The following is a 22,815-nucleotide window of genomic DNA, read 5'->3' as shown; positions in this document are numbered from 1 at the left end:
CTCCAAAAATCAGATGAAAGTCGGCCTCAATAACTGATGCAAATCGCTGCCAAGGTCTGCTCTATCATGAATTGCAATTGATGTAGAAATGATTTTCAATCATCCTCATTTATATGGATTTCAAGGCAAATTAACCCTGCCCATTAGGATGTCGGCCAGCCCAATGATCTCCTTTTGAAATTCAAACCCAAATTATTTTAAACTCTTTCTCAGTCAGCTAGGCTTATCAATGGATTTTATTAGTTTTTCAAATCAGGTCAGCTGGCCTAATTTGTGAATTTATCTTGCCTAAGGGGGTATAAATATAAGTTGATCACACAGCCTTTAAAACACAATTCAAACCTGCATCTAACATTTATTCTGCTCTGCACTTTAATGTCTGATTTACTTTAGGTCTGGCCCTAAATCTCTTCTCCCACATTTTGATCTTGCTTCCCCACACTGTGTTTGGTGAGTACTCCAGCCGACTTCCTTCCTTGCTGATTCAAACATGCTCAACTCCACAATTTTGTGGATTTTACTAAAAGAAAAACTTGATTTGTTTCTAAATTTCATGGATTTCCTTGGCATATGGAAAAATTTGCATTTCCTCACTTTGTCGTGGATTTTAGTGACCCATGGAAAAATTCTCCTCCTCCACAAAAGTCATGGATTTAAACAACACTTGGAAAAATATTGCTTCTATTAGAGAAAAAAAAAAACTATGGATTTTGAAGTCATGGAGAAATTTTTCACATCTTGCCCTTTTTGTGGATTTTCAAGGTACAAGGAAAAAATGTTAAACCCTTTGGAAAGTCGTGGATTTTGAGATTCCATGGAAAATTTCACATGCTAAAATTATTTCGTGGATTAAAGCATCTCGAGGAAAATTTTACAAGTGTTTGGAAAGTCGTGCATTTTGGAGAGTTGTGAGAAAAAATCAAGCCTTTGAAGGAAAATCGTTAAATTCAATCCAAAAAATTCATGGATTTTGGAGTTCCATTGGAAAAATTTGCAATTCATCAATTTTACATGGAAAAAAATTAACACTTACTTTGCTCCATCTTCACTCTTTCCCTCATTTTCTTTGACTTTTTCCTAGAATTTTCCTTGAAATTTAATTGATTTTCTTCCTTAAGGACAAATTCCTAACTTCAAATTTGGAACCTTCAATTTTTTTAACTTTATTTTATGCAATCCTTAAGAAAAATTACACTTGATATCTCTTTTCAAACATACTTCACCCTTGACAAAATATGTATGAATGCGAGATCACCTAGGCTTGGCAATCTATTTTCAAATTCAACTTTCAAGATCACTCAAGATCCACTCAATGAATTTGTCATGAAAATGTGCAACTCTTTCTTAACCATGTCAAGGATTGATCACCACTCGCTTAGCAAAAGCTTGAGAAACTAAAACCTACTGCCAAGCTCACAAACTAAGCAAAAAGTGGGGGTCACCATTTGCAATGGGGTGATGTGTCAAAACGTCACAACATTGTGAACGTTGCACTCACATCTTTTTAGGTCTTTGGTGTTGCAGCAGATGTCTTTGGTAAATGTAGTATGTTGGTAGTTTAGTTGCTTGTTAGGGCTGGTCCAAAAAATGCTCCACATTTCTCTGCATTTCTCCACATTGTTGTTTTTGCTCAAACGGCTTGATGGACATACTTATATTGTTTGTGTAGTGTCTCAGTTTAGTTATTAAGCGATGAAGTGTACTGCAAGTATGTTTGACATTGTTCTATCTCATGACTGTGTTTTCTGGCCTTTTGAGTATAAAGAACTCTGTATTTGTTTGGTTGTGCTAGCCTACTTCGGCATGACAGTGTGAAAGAAGTGTATGATAATGTTGTTGAGGGTTCATGGAATGTCTCTATGTGGTCCGCATGACATTGGTTGGTCTTTTTGGTGCCGCGGTGATTGTGGTTGTGTGGCCAATAGGGCCTTTTTCTCTTGCTTGCATTATGCATTTGGGAGTCTGTGCCAACATTGGAGGTTGTAATGAGGTGCCTTTGGGCCCTACTATGTCTCAACATTAACTGTATTGTGTAAATTCATTTGGATGGTGTTTTTTAGGCTGACTGGTAAAATGCTACATGTTTCATCTACATGTTACCTTGTTTCCGACTTGGGAAGATGTGTGCCAGTATACTTAATGTATGGGGCTGCATGGAAAGATGTAATAAGTTGTTTTAGGTCCACTCTATCTCCTAGTTTGGATTGCTTTCACCGCAAATATGTTTTGAGGCCGACTTGCTGGGGTCAATGCTTGTCTCTTGTTCTGGCCGACCTAATTTGATGTTTTTTTTGCTTGCGGAGGGTCAAATCAGTTGCAAGTGTGTGGATTGTGAGATGTGCAATCTGGTGCATTGAAAGGGTGTGGTGGAAGTTTTGGAGCTGAATTGCCTAATAGTTGCTTGAGGCAAGGACAACTACATTCTATGGAGGTTGTTGGAGACTGTGAGTTGAAGGCTTATTCATTGTAATTCGAATTATCATGTATCCTGCTCTAAGATAGTAAATCTCTTCAACAGGTCCTTGTATCTTGCTTTGAGGTAGTGAACTTTTTCAGCAAGTCCTTCAGGGAACAGTGTGCTTTCGTAGGCATTGAGCCTTAAAACAAATTGTAATCCTGTTCTTATTAGTGAGGCTTTTCTCACTGTTGTTTTTCCCTTGTTGGGTTTTCCACGTAAATCTTGTGTTCTCTTGTGCTTTGGTGTTCTTTGCTTTCATTTTCACTGTTGTTGATCTTTTTAAGAGTTTTTGAATCGTGCTAAAGGGTTTAAGTTTTGAAGATATTGATTCACCCCCCCTCTCAGTATTTGGGTGTGTTCAACAATTGGTATTAGAGCCAAGTTTCTCAAAAGTAGCTTAACTGCTTGAAGAAGGTTTGGGATGGCTCAAGATGGATCTCACAAGGCACTAAGGTTTGATGGAACAAACTACTTTTTTTGGAAAGTAAGAATGGAAGCATATCTATCCTCTTTAGGGTTTGGAGTTTGGACCTCAGTCAAGGATGGTTATGTTGCAATTCAACCTCTTATTCTTATTGTATCTAGACACATGTTTTGTATCTTTCTCTGAAGGAGTGACCTTCAGTTGTGCAAGTCTCTTTTGTACCTTGCCCTAAGGTTGTGCGCCTTAGCTTGCAAGTTTGAAGCAGTGAGCTCCTTGGCCTATGGCCTAAATCATTGCAAACACTTAGTACATATCGTGAGTTTGATTCTCATTGTGGTTTTTCCTGGTTTGGGTTTTCCATGTATAAATCTTGGTGTTCTTTTGTGGTGTTTTTTGTTGTTTCAGTTATTCACTTTCATGTATGTGTGATGAATGAATGTTTTAATACGATCAAGTTTTAGTATATGCTGATTCACCCCCTTCACCCCCCCCCCCCCCCCCCCCCTCCTCAGCATTTGGTAGTGTTCAACAAATTCAACACCCAACTACCTTGACTATCCCCATGCAGTAGAAAGGAAAATAGGTCGATTCTGATAAAAGAGTGGAAATTGAATAATAATTCTCATCTTTGGCTTCCTCACACATTAGAGCACATGATTCCCGAATAGCATTTATGCCATAAAGGCAAGGAGGAATTCTCTACCACAAAGATTATGAGTCACTAGATTTATCCATGCCAAAGGAAAAGCCACAATATTAAGAGGACTCGGCTGGAAAGGGCCACATCTAGCAATGCTTGATCTTCTGTGACGAAATCGGCCCTCAAATTATGAATGAAAAACAAAGATATTTAATTCATATGCCAAGCGAATAAGCTTCTCGACTCTTCAGTTACCATAGGCAGCAACAAGAAATAGAATAGATATCAAACAGCCTCAAGAACCAACAAATTCACTTTTATTAATAAAGGCAGACAACAACCCGATCCAATTCCGAGTTCTAGAAGTTCTCACGATGAATTAAATACCTTCGGCTTCCAAATGAGCGTATAGAACAAGGCTTTTTGTCATTCATCAAATGAATCACCTCAAAATCTTTATTTAAATATTTCAAGCAACAAAGATTAATTGGCCCAATAATCTTTTATGCAGAACATTAAAATCACCTCAATCTGTATGATTACCACTAAAAGTGAAAGATAATCAAAATTCATGCCTTGCATATGTTCATCGATCAACATCTGAAACTCAAGAACACACAAACAGTAGGAACTGTCACGAAGAAAAGATAACTTGTGGAGCACCAAATCACGAACCATCTGAAATGAAGATACACAAGACCATCCCAAACAATCTCCCAAAAACTCAGCTCAAGATCTGATCACACCGGAATATACCGGAGGAAATACCGAACTCTGCAAAGCACCGATCAGATAAACAAACTGCAAAAATGGATCATTTGATATGATCAATTAAGCTTTCTGGATCACCAAAGCCAGTACAAAAGAATATAATGATACTAGAAATACTCCATACACTAAACTATGATCCCAATAAACCAATCTGCAATCACCGGAGTAGGAATATGTTGACATCAATGACAACAACATAGCCTAGCAGCAGCAATGTCCGACAATTAATATTAATTTCCACAACAATAAGGTTATAAATCCTTGGTTTCCTTTGCCTCCATAAGATAATAATAATTTTTAGACTTAAAGAAAATAACATTATCGGGCAACCGTTGCTGCACTCATGAAACCTCATAGGCTGGTAGGAAAACCAGCTCTGATACCATTGTAAAGACCATTATTGGATCCTACGCAAATTCTCCAGATTTTGCAAAATGTTCCCCAAGGATTTAAGCAGACAGTTTGCATGAAAACTAATTTCCATTCATCCAATGTCTTTGCAGACATATTATAACATAAGTCATATAATAGCAGATAGGAATCTGAAATGAAATCTGAATATTGAATTATAGAAAATATACATGTATGGTACCTTATTTGGCAGCATCAAAATTCAGAGTTAATCGGATGAACAGCAGCACAGGCTCTGATAATCGGAAATTTATTGAAACTTATCATTTTCCAGATTTGTGTCTGACTCTTCAACATATTTTTAAAATTCAATACATTCAATCCAGTTGTGAAATCTGTGTGATCTGCCAACATCAGCCAGGGTGGATAGTTTCACCACTGAAACTGATCTTCCCAAGAGGGTTTGTGTCCTCAAGAGGCTGAGTTGGATCAAATCCAAACTCTGTACTGCACGGGTTAGAAGCAAAGAAAGAATAAAACTCAACATACCCAAAAGAACCTCTCAATGTTCTCTTATAACCTTCTGGGAAACTCTTTCAATTCCACCTTTTCAGCTTCCCTCTCTCTTCATATTTCCCTTTCTTTTTATTTTTCAATTTAGCCTGAAATAATAATGTGGCCCATTGACATTAAAATGGTCACTTAACACTTAGGAATTAATGACCATATTAAATAATCAAAACATTATTTTAATTATTTAATTATATTTTAGGCCATATAAAAGGGGACATTACAATCAGGTAGGCGAAATTGACATTATTTATAATAGACATGATCTATTTTTGTGTAATAATTTAAAATAGAAACCATCATAGTTGCTGAGGCATTTGATAGCGTCTGTCATCAACATGCTTATGATATGTGAATTGTCATATTTTTGAATTCTACTAGCAGAGTTGAGTAAACCAATTCTTAATATAGGTTAACTTTCTTAATATAGGTTAACTTTTGCTGTTAATCAGAGCTTCTATTAACCTTTTGCCAGGCAAGAAAGGCTGTAACTACAAGGGAGATTTTCCATTCAGACTTTCTAACGCCTCCTGTTGTGGAGGATGTGGTATTAGCATTAAAGAAACTGTCCATCATAGAAGTTGTGGTTCAAGGTGGTTATCCAGAGGTAATGCTTTAGACTTTGTAAAACAGTAAACTGTTCCGAATCTTAGTGCAATGTATTGTTTTAAAATTATTTGTTTTGTCAGGCTAGTCAGTCATTTGAAATGCAGTTTGGGTTGCATAATGCTGATGGTATATACTGGCTAAGTAGGCTGAACGTTGTCGCCTTTCAGTTGGGCATACTGATTTCATATCGTCAGAACCATGTGCAGTTGCTGCATTAAGGTTTGCATACTTATTTCATTTGAAATGAGATGGTGAAATGTAATATTTTAAATAAATGATAAATATTGGACATTGTTATCATTTTTGTTCAATTATTAAATATTACTCCACTCAGCATCTCAGGGAACTTTACCTTTGATCCTGCATCACATGGTGATTTTCTTGGAGCAGTCCTAACAACGGGCATCAAGAGGGAAAAGGTTGGCGATATTCTCTTGCAGGTGTGCAATTATAATGAGTGCCCAGCTGTGTAGGAGGTTCATCAAACATATTTAGGAAGCAAGTTTATGTTGGTTTTCATGTTTCACATTAATTTAGCAGCCTTATGCAATATATTTCCCTGTCTTTAATACAGGATATGAAAGGAGCCCAAGTCATAGTTGTTCCAGAGCTTGTTGATTACTTGGTGTCAACAGTCACACAGGTAGTTTTGTTTATCATTCTTACTATAAAGCAAAAGGTGCTTCATTTCTGTATAAGATTCATCATAGATGATATATAATCACTTCTAATTTTTCTGTGCATTTCGTATCTACTTCTGTTTGCTTTTATGTTTTCTTCTTCCCAAGATGGCAGTGTTGGAAGAATGAATGTATGGATTTTGAGAATTGGATGGCACACACTTCATTGAGTGTGGTGTCTCTTTATTATTGAATGGCGCAGTTACAAGGTGAATGTAATTTGAACGTAAGTTACTTTATAGACAAATTAATGTGGTGTTATTACATCATTAACATAAGTAATAAATGTTTGTGTACAAAGTATATTTTAACAATACATCTAGCAGTATATATATTTAATATTACCCCTTAATGACTAAACCTAAGTCAACTTCAATCTTGTCCCTAATTTGGATAAAGAGGAGTATCACGGGGTTTAGTTATTAGAATTTAGATCAATAGATTGTTTTGAGAAGTAGAATTATGGAGAGAAATATCATCAATGTCAACCAATTGTAAAATGTAGTGGTGATGAATGTTATATGCTTGGTGCAAGCATGATACATTGTGTTCCTCACTAACTTCATGACTCCATGATTGTCACAGAAAAGTGGAGTTTGTGTAGTTGGAGCTAGTTGAAGATCACTCAAAATTTGGCATAACCATATTGCTTTATAAATAGTACTAACATTTGCTTTCTGTTATGCTTTAGTGGAAAATAAAGCTACTATATGCTAAAGCCTACTTTTCCATGAAACAACTCCTAAAGCCTAGGGAAAATATCGCTAGTACTTGATCTTTGAGTATCATCTGAACCAAACCAATCAAAGTCTAAACTCCATTTATCTTGTCAACTTGAAATGTTTTGTCCTTTGATTGGGAATGCCAAAGTCAAGAGTACCTTTGACATATCGCAACATTGGTTTTGTTATTTGCCAATGAAAAAGCTTCATTTGGGCTAAATACTAAGAGACATAACTAACAACAAAGCAAAAATTTGATTGCGTGGATGTAAGATATATCAAACTGTCCACCAACTGTTTATAGAGTGATCATGGTTGCAAGAGTTGGACTTGGCAATTCAATGTTTGATTGGAGTTGGACTTGGCTCTTAAACTTGGCATAGACTTGACAAATTGTGAAAACCATGAAATATAAAGATTTTTAAGGATTTAAAGCTTTTATCGTGCACCCTTAAATAAATAAACTTGAAAGACATGATAAATTAATCAAATAGAAGCTACTTTTATCATACACACAAGTATACATTGATCACATGAATATAAAAGTGGATTTAAGTTGAAGGAAATAACATTTGTAAATATATAAATGTTGTCAAGTGTACACAAAACTCATGAATTACGAAATCCATGGCATCAAAACAAAATATCAATAGCAAAAGTATAACTATGTCACAAAGTAGCTTGCATCACCCATCCTAACATCTATAGCTACCAGAGTTCCCAAACTCGTTGCGAGTCAGGCGAGTTCGCTGAGTTGGCGAGTCGAGCCAAGCTCGGTGAGTTTTGCTGACTCGGGACTCGGACTAGGCGAGTTTTGACCATAACTCGCCTGACTCGCGAGTCAGGCGAGTTATGGCAAAACTCGTCGAGTCCAAGCTCCAAGACTCAGCCACGACAGGTCAATGTTTTGACTTGTTTGACAAGTTAGTCTCTCCGCCAGGATTCATATATGGAATATAACATTTAAGTATAAGTGACATTTCCTTATGTCTTTTCTCTTTCTTATACTTTAAGTTATGTTCCATATATATTGTTAGGATGTTTGAGAGTGGTTTCGGACCTCCATGAGTTATAATGCAAAATCTAGTTTTTGGAGGATCCTTCAAATTTCCAGACTTAGTCAAATTTCAGGCCATTTCAGGATCAAGATGACATTCCAGACTTTTAAGGCAAGTTCACTCTGACCTTGATGTAAGGGACGCGACCTAGGAGGACACTATACATTCAACCAAGGTTTGATTTAGCAACTTGAAGCATGACCAAATAGTACACAAAAACCCTAGGAATGATCTAAATAACCCCTAATCACTCAACTGACCTAACCTCCTTCACTCCACCTTGAGGAGATCCACCCGATTTGATGACCTTTGAGAAACTCAATCCCTTCAATGCAAAGGCTAAGACACTAAAACAACCAACAACAAAACTAAAAGAGCTAACCCTAGAAAGCAAAAAGTGGGGGTCTTCATTTGCAATGGGGCAATGTGTGAGTACCTCACAACAAGGATGTTTCTTAAAATTTTGAAAAAAGGGGGTGAGTTGGGGACATTTCCTACCTGTCTCCACATCCCAAAAAATCCCCCCTTGGGGCTCAAGGTTATTTTTGGCAAGGGACATGTCTCTGAGGAGCATATTTTCAAACCCTTCTGGCCTCACAATTCCCCCTTCCATCCAACATATATATAGCCTAAAAACTAAGAGGTCCAAGAAAGACCAAGGTCAACTATAGTCCCAAGGTAAAACCTAAGTTCAACAAGCACACTATTTAATGCTACCATACACATGCAATCCTTACAATTTCCAAGTGAAGATGTTTTTGATGTCTCATGTTGGTGCTCCCAAAATTTCAATTTGGCCAAAGAAAATACTAAACAGAAGCCCCAAACAAGTAGATACTCTACCAACATGCCTTTCATGGCATAACAAGCTAGCACACATTATAATTGAGCTTTATTCAATAATGGGTGCATGAAACAAGTTTTAAATTGTTAAAAATCTCTTAATTTCAAGGTTTTTTTTATTTTGCCGAGTCGTTGCCGAGTCATAGCCAAGTCACGAGTTGAGTCGGCCTTGCCGAGTCCGAGCCGAGTCCGAGTCTGGGAACTCTGATAGCTACATAACAAGTTCTATATGGGCATCTAAGATAAGTAATCAATGCTGAGGCAACCATGACTTTTCCTGTGTACTAGTGGCACAAACATTTGAGTGCTTTACCCTCCTCTACCATGGCTATTCCCTTACCTCTAGATTTGCTTGGTCAATCGATGCAAAGTATTCTTTAGTGAAGGTGAGATCCTCAGCGTTGGTGTTCCAATTTGACTATGGATCAAACACCTCTAGAGTGATAGGAGATAAATTAGTGCCCAGGATTTGCTTGTGATAAAGGTGAAGGTTCTAAAGAATATAAACAGGACCATTCAACTTTTGAATTGACAACTTGTTGCAACTCTTGGAGTGTATGTGTTTAAAGTTCAAACATCAATTGTACTTCTACCTTGAAGTGTTAAATGGTTGGCTTAAGTCACGATTTGCAATACTTCGAATATTTGACACCTTAGCACCAAACCTCTCCCACCATACATCTAAAATGAGAAATTAAACTCAATCTCATTGATCAACTTCAAGTTTCCACATTAACGTAAAAAAGAAAGAAAGAAAAGTTTTAAATTTCAAGTATGCCTAATAGAATTTTACTTGGCTGCAATGTTGTCCAAGCTATCTTGCATATATTTCTCACAAAGAGGTTCCCTTATGCAAGATGGTAGATCTTAATCTCAAAGGTATTTTCGCTCCAAGTTTGAGGATAAGGTTCCATCGGCTCTATGATTGTATAGAACTCACTTAAAACCTTCTCATCCACTTTGAAATTTGGATGGAATTGAAATACTAGATTTAAGAAATAACAGTTGCATGTAAGTGCTTGTATAGTTGATGGTGACATCACGAATCAATGATGTCCCATATGGGATGATATTTATCCTCAACCCACCATAAATAGATCTAACACTTAGCCCTATCCACGCTTTCTTATACGTAACCCATTACAAGCTTTTCCTCATCAACAACTCAAAGGAGGACATATAAAGGCTTTATGAATTGCAATTATTTTTAAACATTAACACAAATAAGTATGAACAAAAAATAAACAAATAGAATGAAAATTTGAACAAAATTAAAAACGTAGAATCAAAATATGAACTTACATCTACTATCTCCTTCATTGGAAGCCATAAGCTTTGCTCATTGAAAAGCAACCATGTTGATCCGTACATTGGGCTTAGCATATGAAGATGTGGACTACTCTCTTGTAACAAACATGCTTCTCAATGTAGCTTTTGATGGAAGCAAAGATTGCAATGTGATGAAGTTCGTTGCAAAGTGGGTTATTATAGGACGAGCCAACTCCTTTTTGTGTATGTATTTCTTTATAAGTTGATGGATCAAGCATGGTTGTATATGCATTTACAAATGTTTCTCCACTTATGCTTTGGTCCATGAGGTTTTGTCAAGATCCTCCAATATAAGGTCAAGGCAATGAGTAGTATAAGGAGTTCAAAATAAGGATGGGTGTCTATCCACGAGAATGAAAGGAAATTTTTTAGCAACAATATATTGTTTCCACATAACCTTTATGAGAGAAAAATATGCAAAACAAAGATTCAAATTCTACAATGCAAAAGAATAACAAACTATAATGTCTCCTTTTGGGAATACCCTTGATTTTGCCCTAGAGTCACAAATTCCATTAAAATAAGAATTTTAAGAGCTAGAGATATAATTTTACCAATTAAGCGCCTTAGAATATCTTGTTTAGCAAGGAGCATATCCCTGTAAATGCACATTTTTCTAGGGGATTGACCTTTTTCTCGATGAAAAAGAATATTCCAACAATATTACATTGATGATTTCAGCATTGTACATTGGTTTGGCCCTTGACCCCTTCAATCTTGCCTAGGGGGGATTTTTTATTTTCTTTAAATCTTGCTTAAGGGGGGGGGGTTTCTTTTTTCCATAGCTTGGACATACAAAATCAAAATTGGGCAAACGAGATATCATTGGAAAGATGGTTTTGAGCACTTTCCAGCAGTATAGGTCTCATCAAATTTTGTTATTGGTATAGGTTATTCTTAGTCAAAGTCAAATCATCATTTTCTCCTTCTAAGTTCACAACTTTATCCAATATCTTTGATTTTTGTGATTCTTGTAACATTGGAAAGGTATTCTAGAACTATTTAGTTCCATCCATGCACTTTTTCCATGATCTGGTTTTGTTATTGGTATAGGTTATTCTTAGTCAAAGTCAGATCATCATTTTCTGCTTCTAAGATCACAACTTTATGCGACTATCTTTGATTTTTGTGATTCTTGTAACATTGGAAAGGTATTCTAGAACTTTTTTAGTTCCATCTATGCACTTTTTCCATAATCTGCCCTAGGTACATGTTATTCAGTTTTTTGTATTTTCACATTCTAGTCAATTACTTGGAAATTTTGACACTTGGAAAGGATCTGTTTGCATGAGATGATTTCATTTGATCTGCTTTACATGTATTGAGGTTATTGGTCTCTATTTTTTTATTTGAGGAAGAATGATGGATTTTTTTGTTCATCCTTTTGTGGTCATCTTGGAAAAGGGTTATTATGGGTCTTGGAAAAATGGCATCTTGACACATCTCAAGTGGACTAATATTTTGCCTTATTTGTATGGACTCATACTTGAACTAGCCACACTAGGGGGTAGATCAGCTTTGGGTATTATCAGTGATCGTATTGTAGGAGTCATTTGTTCTCGTGTTGATCGTGACACTATGTGTGTTGTATTGGACGTTGATTATCTCCACACACTTAGGACTAGACTTTGGGAAATCCATGGAGACCATCATAGCTCTCTATTCCTAGAGGATCCTGCTATCTATAGTCTCATTCCCCTTATAGATGCAAATTGCATTCCCTTTGATGATGATACTTTAAAGGAGCTTGAGTATATCATATGTTTCAATGGCTCATAAGCTTCTCTCCTTGTTCCTACTCACATTGAGACCCAATCTCCATCTTTTGATTTTTCTGATCAGCTATACATCGCCACATCTTTTTCCCCCATTGATTTAGTGCAGCAGGACATTTGTTATCTTCTAGACATTGCTACTTGGGATTCGTATCCTAAAGACATATCATCCTTGTTTGTGGAGTCTCAAATCACAGATTTGGAGGATTATTTTGAGGACATTCATCTCCTCTTTGCTGATAGCCACATCATTGTTGGTATCCCACCATCTTGATCGCCCTTGCAGCTTGTTCTACATCAGTCTTCACAAGTTTCTGGGTTGACATGATCTCATTTGAGCAGGTTTTTGAGGCACACATCATTTGGTTTTGGATTCCTAGTTCTTTCAGTTTATAGGAATGGCTTCTTTAATCACCAGTGGATTTCTTCGTAAGGGAGGAAATGTTGTTTGTAGGCAGCTTTCATCATTGGCACATGAGCTACTACTTTATGGGGGATTCCTATCCTCTTTTACTCTCTCCTACGAGCTACTGCTTTATGGGGGGGACTCTTATCCTCTTTTATTTCTTTATGTGAAGAAGCAGTCCTTGGGGGGTCATATTAAGTCTTATACTTATTTCACCAGTGCATTTATTTCATTTTCTTTCTTTTGGAGAGGAGTTTTTTCCCATGTGGCTTTCTCCTTTTCTTTGGCTATGAGAGATCGCATTTGATTGTGTATACCTTATCAAGATCCATCCATCCATGCATCCATCATTGCATTCATCATTAGGTTTTTAGCTTCTCCCTAAGTTGATCTTGAGGGGGTCTGTTAGAGTAATCAGGATAATCACCTTAGTAATTAATCAATCAATCATTAATTACTTAAGTCCCCTATTACTTTATTACACAAGCTAAACTTAGGAGCGTTTTTCTATTAGTAGATTGAGCTAATTATAGGTCATGTTGTCTCATAGAATAGGATGACACTTGTCATGATCTTACTTAATCCTCACCTGGAGTTTTCATCTAAGGTTTTATTTTTATGCTTTTATAAGCATTCATTCTATTCATTGTAATCTATTCAAGTTTATTCAGATAATCAATATAGGCATATCAATCATGCTTTCTTGGATCAATCTTTCTCTCAAGGTTGCATAGCGTACAATCATGACTATTTCTCTTCAGATGTGATAGGCATTTTGGTTGAATTTTTGGGAGCTATGGGGTTCACCATCAACTCTAACAGAAGGAAATATCACATAATATTGCTTTGTTGGAAGAAATTTCCTTTTGAGATTGCATGGACTGCCTAAGAATATAGTTAGTGACTAGGATAAATTTTTTTGAGTGCCTTCGACAAGAATTTTTTCGGGAGCCCACCCTTGGGACAAGCAATCCCCCTTAAACAAATGAACAATTAGAAATTGTGAGTAAATGGGTTGAGGTGTATTGAATAATGATGCGTTGAACTAAGGATCAACCCGGGTTAAACATTTAATTGTTGTCATGGAACTATTTTTTTTTATTATTTATAAAACTAGATGTAGTCAATAGGCTCCATTTGCAACTGATACTTGTTGATGTGTTTTTTATGCACATGCAAACACATAATAAACCCAAAAGTATCTTATCCTCTCTTGAACAAAGTTACTCAAATGCTGAAGATTAGCTTAAGGATCACTTGAGACAACTCCAAGGTTCTTGTATGTCGAGTCACGACGTGTGGATAAGCTCAATGGTTTGAAGTGATTATGTTGGGATCACAAAGGGACTTATGTTGAATTGTTGAATGCTTGAATCGTTGGAACTTAAGTCCTAACTACTTGCTGGGAAAATAAAGAAAGAGCAAAAGGCATAGGGTTTAGGGAGTCTATTCTAATCCTAAGAATGCAAGAGAATGAGTGAATGATTCGATGGAATCCTATTGGGCGAGGTCTCACCATCAACTTGAACAATTTGACACAAGCTCAGTGCAATCTTCTAAAGGATAATTTAAAGATATTCAAATCATTATCATCAAACATTGATCACCATTCAAGTTAATGCATAAACAATGGATGTATAAAAATTCGAAGTTAAGCTTGCATAAACTTCCAGTTGACCACACAAGGCACACCTACAATCAACAAGACGCTAGTGGTATGGACTAAACAGATTCCACACAAATGTATTCAACAATTTCCTCCACTCAATCTAATCAACATGAAAGTAAGTTGAGAAGTAAAGACCATGCAAGTTGGAGTAACAAATCAAATTCACCATAACTTCAATGAAATCAATTGTTCTTTACAACAAGGTTTGGCAACAATCTTTCCCTTCTCCTAATCTAATTTCTATTCTAATTGCTATTCACTATTCTATTCCTCTATTCTATTGCTATTCTCTTCTAAAACTATCTATTAACCTTTATAAATGAAGAGCTTGAGCTTTTTATAGTGCTCTCAATACAATTCAATGGCTTAGATCAATTTGAGATCAATGGCCGAGATTTTACAATGAAAACTCTAATTAGGGTTTGTTACAACAAACTCAATTCTAGCCAATGAAATAATTACAACACTTTGACACGACCAATAGATAATAGGGGTAGGTGCATTGGAGTTTGTGCCATCATGGACAAGTCAGGTGCATTGCATCTAGACATGTTGATGTGGACCTTCTTTGATTGGTGGAGGTAGTGACTGGGATGCCACCTCAACTTGCTCTTGTAGAATCAATTCGTCATCATGAAGGGATGTTGAGAGATATCTCTTGATACTCAACATTTCAAGTTCGCTCAAAATAGTGGTGATGGGAAGCATTGATGTAGTTGAGTAATTCCTCCATCCTTGCCTGCTTGCCTTGGGGTGATTGTATGATTTCTCCTTCGCATTCCTTTGATCCCTTTATGTCTCCATGGTGTAGTGAGATTTTAGATTCCTCTTGGGCATTCTCGTGCTTGTAAATGAAGTTTTCCCCTTTGCATGGTGTTGTAGATCTTACAATCTTTTTCCTTTTGCTTTGCAATCACCATCCTTGATGTTTTTGTATTTGCTGTTGAAGTTTTCCTTTTGAGGACGTCTTCTTGACCTTGCCATTGAAATTTCCTCCTTAGAACACTTGTTTTGATCCTCCTCCAACCTGATCCCCTTGATTTCTTTCTTCATCTCCTGCAAAACAAACAAATGAGCATCAAACATACATGACATATAGCCTCTATAATCTCTTAATTTGCTATGATTTCTGATTTTATGTGATTTGCAGGTTTGATAAGAGGATGTCGCTCCTAAGGGTGGGCAATGGGAGTTCTCTCAAACCTAGTCCAATTCTGCCCTTCATCACTTCAGGTTTGAATACTTTGTCATTCATGCAAGTGGAGGCATCAAATTAACTTGGAAGAGGGCTCTACAAGCAATTTCGCTCCTAATCTTGGGCACATGAAGTAAATTTCGCTCCAACTAGGGAGCACTTGAAGTTTGCTCCAAACTTGATGCACTTGAAGTTCGCTCCAATCTTGATGCACTTGAAGTTAATTCCAATGGACAGTTAACACTTCCTTGTTCTCTCTCCTTCATTCCATCTATTTAAGTGTTTCAAATTAGGCTCATGGTGCATTCTAGGATCAACTTTGCTCTCAATCAAGAGCATTTGAAGTGAATTTCGCTCCTACTAGGGAGCACTTGAAGTAATTTGAACATGCATCTTTTGAGTTGAATCTCATCGTTTTATATCTTAGTTTATGCTCCTTCACACCAAGAGTCTTCAAAACTCACCTTGATTTTGGCTTTGCCTTCAACCTGGGGCAATACAAGTGAAACTCGCTCTGAAAGAGGGGCACTTGAAGTGAATTTCGCTTCAAAAGAGGAGCACTTGAAGTAACCCTTACTATCAATCCCCCCTCACTCCTTGGTTGAATTCATGATAACTTCACTTCCTCTATGATCAAAATGTTGTTAAAGGCCAATAAACTCACTCATTTCCCTCAAATGCTGCTCAAGAAGTCCATTTCACTCCTAATTTTGAGCAAGAGAAGCAGGTTTCGCTCCAACTAGGGAGCACTTGAAATTTTGGCATACTTAGTTAAATTTTGCCTCTAGAAGTCACCTCTCACTGTAACATGTATAAGTCACCCGGATGATCAACGAAACACCTGCGTTGTTGATTAGACTTGATTAAGGGTTTCTCTATCAATACCTCTTTATTTCACCCCTCACACAAGGCTATCCAATTGACTCCTAGCCTCTTGAACATCTATACCTCTTCAATGCAAAGGCTAATAGCTAAGGACTCTAACACTAACCTGGAAAGCAGAAAAAAGTGGGGGTCCCCATTTGCAATGGGGCAATGTGTGAATACCTCACAACAATATCTTTGCCTCGGCTGTACACCATTGGATGGTTGAAGTAACAAAGATAAGCATGCAATTAATAAATGTAGAATTGGAAGTCATTTGTGATGCTGCTCAATATGACTGTCATGGTCTGGGTATTGGAGATCAACACTACAGGATTCCAGAGGTAACTTCCAAGGTTCCATTGATTAATTCCAAGCAACATAGTAAACCGGTTAGTCATAGGAAGAAGTTTGTTCTCTTGATGATTAGACCTGAAGAAGAAAGGCATGCTTCTCCAGAAAGCCAAACTTCTATGCATGATTAGAAGCACAGTCCAAGAAAATGGACCATGTGTTGGCAGGACATTGACAATTTAAAATTATCAACGGGAGTTTCATGTCATTGTTAGGTGAAGTTTTCATCAACATCACTCTAGGTTTGTTACTACCTAGTGCTGCTTTGTGTTTTTGAGCTTTGCAGGAGTATAATGGGATTAAGTGTTATATTTGAGAATTGATACACACAATATATCAAGCCTAGTTCTTCATCTTGTGGCATTTACAAGAATATGAGGCTAGCATGCAAACTTTTGAGGATGGAGAGATGCGAGCTGTTTGGAGAAGAAGAAACTATGAAATGAAGAATATCTATATGATAACTGATTTATCTGTTTATATTTTGGGCTTGTGGCCTACTAAATTGTCATTTACTATTCTTTAATATTTTACAATGGCAAGAGCAGTTTCTTCTCTTTCTTGATATTAATCTGATATATTTGTGTGAAGAATATTTGCTGCTAAATCATACAACTAGAAAATTGGACGGAGGGCAACTTTTTCAGCTGCTGTCAATCACTTATCTGGAAGCATTTGAACTTTCCCAATAGTAATCCAGATATATATTTTTTTGTTTATGGAACTCGGTTATTAGTTGAGGATTAGGTTGTCAATTTGTTTTGAAACCATTATTCCAAACTTCTTTTCATTAATTTTACAAGTGTTCTGAAATCACTTTTCTCAACAAATTAAGGTGGATAAACCAAAGAAAATGTAAAGCCCCGCCATTGAATCTAAAAAAATGACATAGTTATTGATTAAGTGTTTGTGCAGAAAGTAATATACCTCAAGTTCTGATTTGTTTCATGATCCTCAGGTTCGAAATGTTCCAGTGTCTTGTTTACCTATACCATTACTTGCCCTGGAAGTTCAACCCCCAAGGTCAGAAGCCTTGCTTTTTGCAAATCTGAAAGCATGATATTTTGAACTAAGTTCATTCATAAAAAACAAGATACAATTGAAAATATATTTTATTTTTGGATGCAGGACAAAGGTGCTGAAGTCTGTTGAAGCATCTCTTAGAGTTGATGCCATAGCTAGTGCAGGTTTTCGAATATCTCGCAACAAGATTGCTAGTTTGATAAGGTGCCTACTACTGCACATCTTTGGTGAAATAAAGAAAAGACTAAAGGAAATCCTTGATGTTAATATAAATCTAAAGCAATTCAATTACTGTACTTTGAGATTGGACTTGGAATTTAAACATTCCTCCTTGATATCTGTATTTATGTTTTGTGAAGTTGGAAATAAATAATAGATACCAACCTCATGAAAGGAAGCGATAAAGTTCAAATAATTCAGTGATCATGCTTTGAGATTATGTTAGGATTTATGTCTGTTTTGTTTTGAAGCATTTAAAATATCATTTGGTTGATAGGTTATAACAAATGTCCTAATGTTTTATTCGAGGTGTAACAGTGTAAACACCAAAAATTGGCAGTTGAGTATGAGGGAGTACAAATAGTTAAGTGTAGGATATCAATTTAAGGAATATTTATGCATTGCAAAGGTCTTCAGTAATTTTATATAAACAAATTTGGTGCAATAGCTAAAGCTTATTGAAGAGTGGAAGGTATTAATGCATCCCATTAGAACAATAGAACATGTGTACTGCTGCTGACATTTTATTCCAAATTGTAACGTTTTGACAAGAAAAAGATCATAATAATTCTATATTTGCAACCTGCCCAATTTTTCTACTACCCATTGCCATCAAGTAGCCAAGGGAATACCCAAATAGTGAATGATTTCTCCAGTTTTTTGTGTTTCCATCTTTGGGTAAGCCAAGTTTGAAGCTCATCTTGTCCAATGAAAAGAACTTTGTGTTTTAACTCTTCCCTCAGGTTTAGCAAAAATATCCGAGCAAAACATTGTGCCTGAAACCAATTTTGAGAAAGGGTTGAGACTAAGGCTGAATCATCAGAAAAATGTACATTACAGAGTTGGCTACCATCAGGAAAAGAGATTTGTCTAATTTGACCCCATTGTTTAGCACCCTGCAATAGGGAGCCAGGAGCCTTCATGGCTATAGCATAAAGATACAGAGTGATAGGATAAATCTCTCAGATAAACTTCTGTAGATAAATGGTATCTAAAGAAACTCAATTCGTGCTGTCTCTTGCAGAATCATACAATTTAAGAGTGTTCACAACCTTGGGTAAAAGGGATCCAAAACCCAGCCAATCCAATATGTTCAAGATTAAGTGCTACTTTATCGCATTATGGGCCTTATCAAAGTCAGTTTCCATATAAAAGAGCCTTTTGGCTAGAGTCACAATTCTAATCAGTAATTTCCCGAGCTATCAGAAGACTGTTCTCTTCGGAAATCAACTTAATCTTCCCAAAAACGGTTTTAGCAAGATTTCTTTAAAAAGCGTTGAAAAATGGCTCTTTTAAGTACAGGTTTGATATGGCACTTTGCAAAGACCACCCTCAGTTGGCTTTAACCACATAAGCAGGGGGTGGGGGTGAGGAACAGGGTGCGTGAAGGGGTGGTGAAATCAATGGACCATGTAAAATGTAGTGCCCCCAAAAGTGGACGACTCTCAGAGGATACATAGGTCCAGGATTTACTGCTGGAGGGGCGCTATGAAATGCATAAAGAATAACTTAGTCTCCAGGTTTTGATTGCCTTCTAGTGGAAGTCTAGAAAAAGATGTGGCACAAGGTCCAGTACCTCTAATTTAGATTAGTCACTGGGTGGACATAGGTCTCCTAGATCAAAGGAAGAAAAAGTGACATTTACACAGCTAAATGAAGGAGCTATTATGGAAACAATGTTAAATTACCAGCAAGTATGGTTATAATGAACTTGTTTTCTTTTTCCTTTTTTCTTTTTTAAGAATTACACAAAATTCTTTTTTGCTGGTTGCAGTGGTGGGGATGTTCGAGTTAACTGGAACGAGATTAGCAAGAATGGAACAACACTCAAGACAGGAGACATAATTTCAATCAAAGGAAAAGGAAGGGTAAAGGTATGGTTGCAGTTTCGATCTCAATATCCTCTACCACTTTAATTGGTATAAACAGCATTTATGTAACATTCAAACTTTTTATACAATGTTTTGAACTTATCATGATCTAATTTAAGAAATGACTTGAACATATTTTTGGGTTCCCAAAGGCACCTGACAACAGTATATAAGGGACTTTCCTATCATTGAATGCTGAAACTTGAACATTGAAGCATGGCAAAAGTGCTCTTCTAATCAGTTTATTTATGAAATCAATCTGGTATCATGATTATCAATAACTAGCTCCATAAAGTATTATGTATTAATACTTTGATGAAATTTAATTTGATATCATAATTATCAATGATCATCCTCATAATATATTACATATTGATACTTTATGTTGATGAAAGTGCTCGTTTAACCACAGGCAATGACTCAGATCAGTTGCCTTCCCAACCATAGACGATATACTGCTATCGTCACCCCCGAGCACTCTGCTTATTTTTCCCCAATTGATCACATTTTATATTTAATATATATCATGGTTGGCTCTATGAGCATATTTAATATATATTCATTTTATTTTCTTCAAGTCGACCTGAGAAGGATACCGACCGAAGCTACAATAACATCAACACTCCCTCTTAGCTAGGGAGGAATCCTTCTCGATATCTTAGTCACGTAGTGACATCCACCATGGCTACTCCCATAGGGTGGGTCTATCATGGCTACTCCCATGAATGGAAATGTAAATGAACACAGGTGCCTATCACGGAGTCACTCAACGTGATGTCGTCATCTCATCATGACGTTCACCATGGCTACTTCCAGAGGGTGAATAAACACAAGTGCTAAGTCATGGAGTCTCTCACCATGACATCCACCATGGCTACTCCCAGAGGGTGGATCCACCATGACTATTCCTAGAGGGTGGAACAAGGGCTTTCACCTCAAACTTCTCTCACAAAGAAGAATGCATTAACAACGGCTTGCACCTCAAACTTCTCCCTCACAGAGAAGAATGCATTTACACAAACCTTCATAATGATGTGACTCCCTGTGAGGCTCCAACCTCCTGACCTCCTTGTCCAAGGTTGCCTCTAATAGTTTGTCAGACTCCCTTTGAATGTTAATTCCTCCTCTATGAAGAAACTGATCACAATGACAAACTGAATAGGTTCTTCCTCTTCGAGAGATGTCTTCAGTTATGTGCCACCACCTCAGTCTCATGGGTGCGAGCATCAAGTGCTTTCTTCCTTTAGACTATGTGACTCATGTCCCGGTACTGGAAGGATTCTTGGGTAGAGCTGCATCCTTGCAAGACTCCTTGTAGGAGTATCTTCTTGTACAAAAACTTCTTCTCACATGATGACTCGATCATCTCAGCTGTCGCCAACTCTGCATAGATCATAAATGCCCAATTTCACTCTCTCCTTCAAAATCTTGGCGGTCTCAATGGCTATTCATTTCTTCATCAACAGACACTGGAATCACCTTCACATGCTATTAGAATCTCACTGGGACACACGCAGGAGATTGATTAATTAAGAAAAGCAGTTTATATACAGAGAACATCTCCTTGAAGTGGGTGACTTAAGCTTTCTTCACAACAGGCTCAACAACAAAATGGTGGCACGTGTGTTCATTTCCAACTTCATATGGGGGAGATATCACGAACTACTGAAGACCTTTCTCCCAAATTGGTATTCCGTGATATAAGGTATTAATTTTCAGCGTTTGGAATTCGCTGAAATTAATAGATAACCACTCTGGCTGAGGGCTTATACTCAAGCACGAAAAACCAGATCTCATTATACGCAACGTGAGTCGCTAAAGAAGCAATCTATTTTGTAATGTCTCGGATTAATTAATTAAGGCTTGTCATTGTTAATATAGTTCTATCTATTTTGTAAGGTCCCAGATAAATTAATTGAGTACATTAATCAATTTGCAGCAAAGGAAATCCATTGAGTAATTAATTTCTCGTTTTAAAACCCTTGAAAACTATCAGGAACTTCTCAATTAAAATCAACAATTTGCCAATCGGGTAAGCAAAGGTTTCAACCAAACTTCACCAAAAGGAAACTGAAACTTCATGCAAATGAAATTTATTGTTTTAAACTGATTTCCAGCATGAAACTGATCATATTTGCTGTCATAAATCTGATATAAACAGCAAGATACTTATGCTACAAATTAACCCAAAACAGAGCAAATATGAACCCTGAAATGTACTGCAAGCTCACAAAATTTCAGGAAGAACTCACCAAACTTCAAACCAACTTAATTAATGCAATATATCATGAAAATACATTACATAACAACAATCCCATGGCCTCAAGGCTGTCATGAAGTTCTGCAAACATCAAAGTACTTAGAATCCAAAAATCACACTCCAAACAATTGCAAACTGAAGAAATCCTAAACTAATCAGCACAGTGATAATCTCTGATTGAGGTTTTCTATGGTATTCCTTGACTCCTATCCTTAGAACACTTGGTAATCCTCTGACTCCCATCCTTAGATCACCAGGAAACTTTCGAACTCCCATTCTATAGTATCCTTCGCCATTGGTTTATCAACCACTGAATCTAAACAACCAAAAGATTTGATAAAATCTGCAACAAGAATGATGAAACTTGGAGCCAAAACCATACATATATATGAAACCACTTTCAAAACTCAAATTGGGCACCCAAATCCCACTACTTGACATGGAGGAAACTTGCATGAAATGGACCTGATAATTTTATGGTCACTCCCATAAGAAATTGTACAAAGCCACTAGATGCCAAAGATGCCAAAGATGCCAAAAAGATGCCAAGGAAACTTTCCAAAAACCAACCCTCTACTAGCCAACTTGCCAAAGCCAACAAGATGCTTCTAAAAATCCATGCCGAAAAGAAGTTATTTATTTAATATTGTTTGTAGTGAGAAAATGTAATTTTCAACAACAAATAAGCATTAAATTAATATCATTTCCCAAATTGTCATGTGAT

General features: G+C 36.7%; 1 protein-coding gene across 4 annotated transcripts in view; it reads left to right on the top strand.

Moving 5' to 3' along the window:
* LOC131066525 (uncharacterized) overlaps positions 1 to 22,815 on the top strand; it is a 79,207-nt gene that overhangs the window by 32,198 nt on the left and 24,194 nt on the right. For 3 of the 4 annotated variants that reach the window (XR_009111686.2, XM_058001301.2, XM_058001299.2), the window contains exons 3-9: positions 5,690 to 5,821; positions 5,969 to 6,042; positions 6,158 to 6,263; positions 6,398 to 6,466; positions 17,677 to 17,741; positions 17,847 to 17,945; positions 19,735 to 19,834. Coding sequence is in view for 3 of the 4 variants with exons in the window: in XM_058001301.2 (XP_057857284.1) it covers positions 5,690 to 5,821; positions 5,969 to 6,042; positions 6,158 to 6,263; positions 6,398 to 6,466; positions 17,677 to 17,741; positions 17,847 to 17,945; positions 19,735 to 19,834 (645 nt within the window). In the remaining variant the exon portion in view is untranslated. The remainder of the gene's footprint in view (positions 1 to 5,689; positions 5,822 to 5,968; positions 6,043 to 6,157; positions 6,264 to 6,397; positions 6,467 to 17,676; positions 17,742 to 17,846; positions 17,946 to 19,734; positions 19,835 to 22,815) is intronic. The other variant, XM_058001300.2, reaches the window with a different exon arrangement.

Source organism: Cryptomeria japonica, chromosome 3, assembly GCF_030272615.1.
Source record: "Cryptomeria japonica chromosome 3, Sugi_1.0, whole genome shotgun sequence".
NCBI classification, from domain to species: Eukaryota; Viridiplantae; Streptophyta; class Pinopsida; order Cupressales; family Cupressaceae; genus Cryptomeria; species Cryptomeria japonica.
Note: the sequence above shows the minus strand (reverse complement) of the source record. Positions and strands in the feature narration are given on the sequence as shown.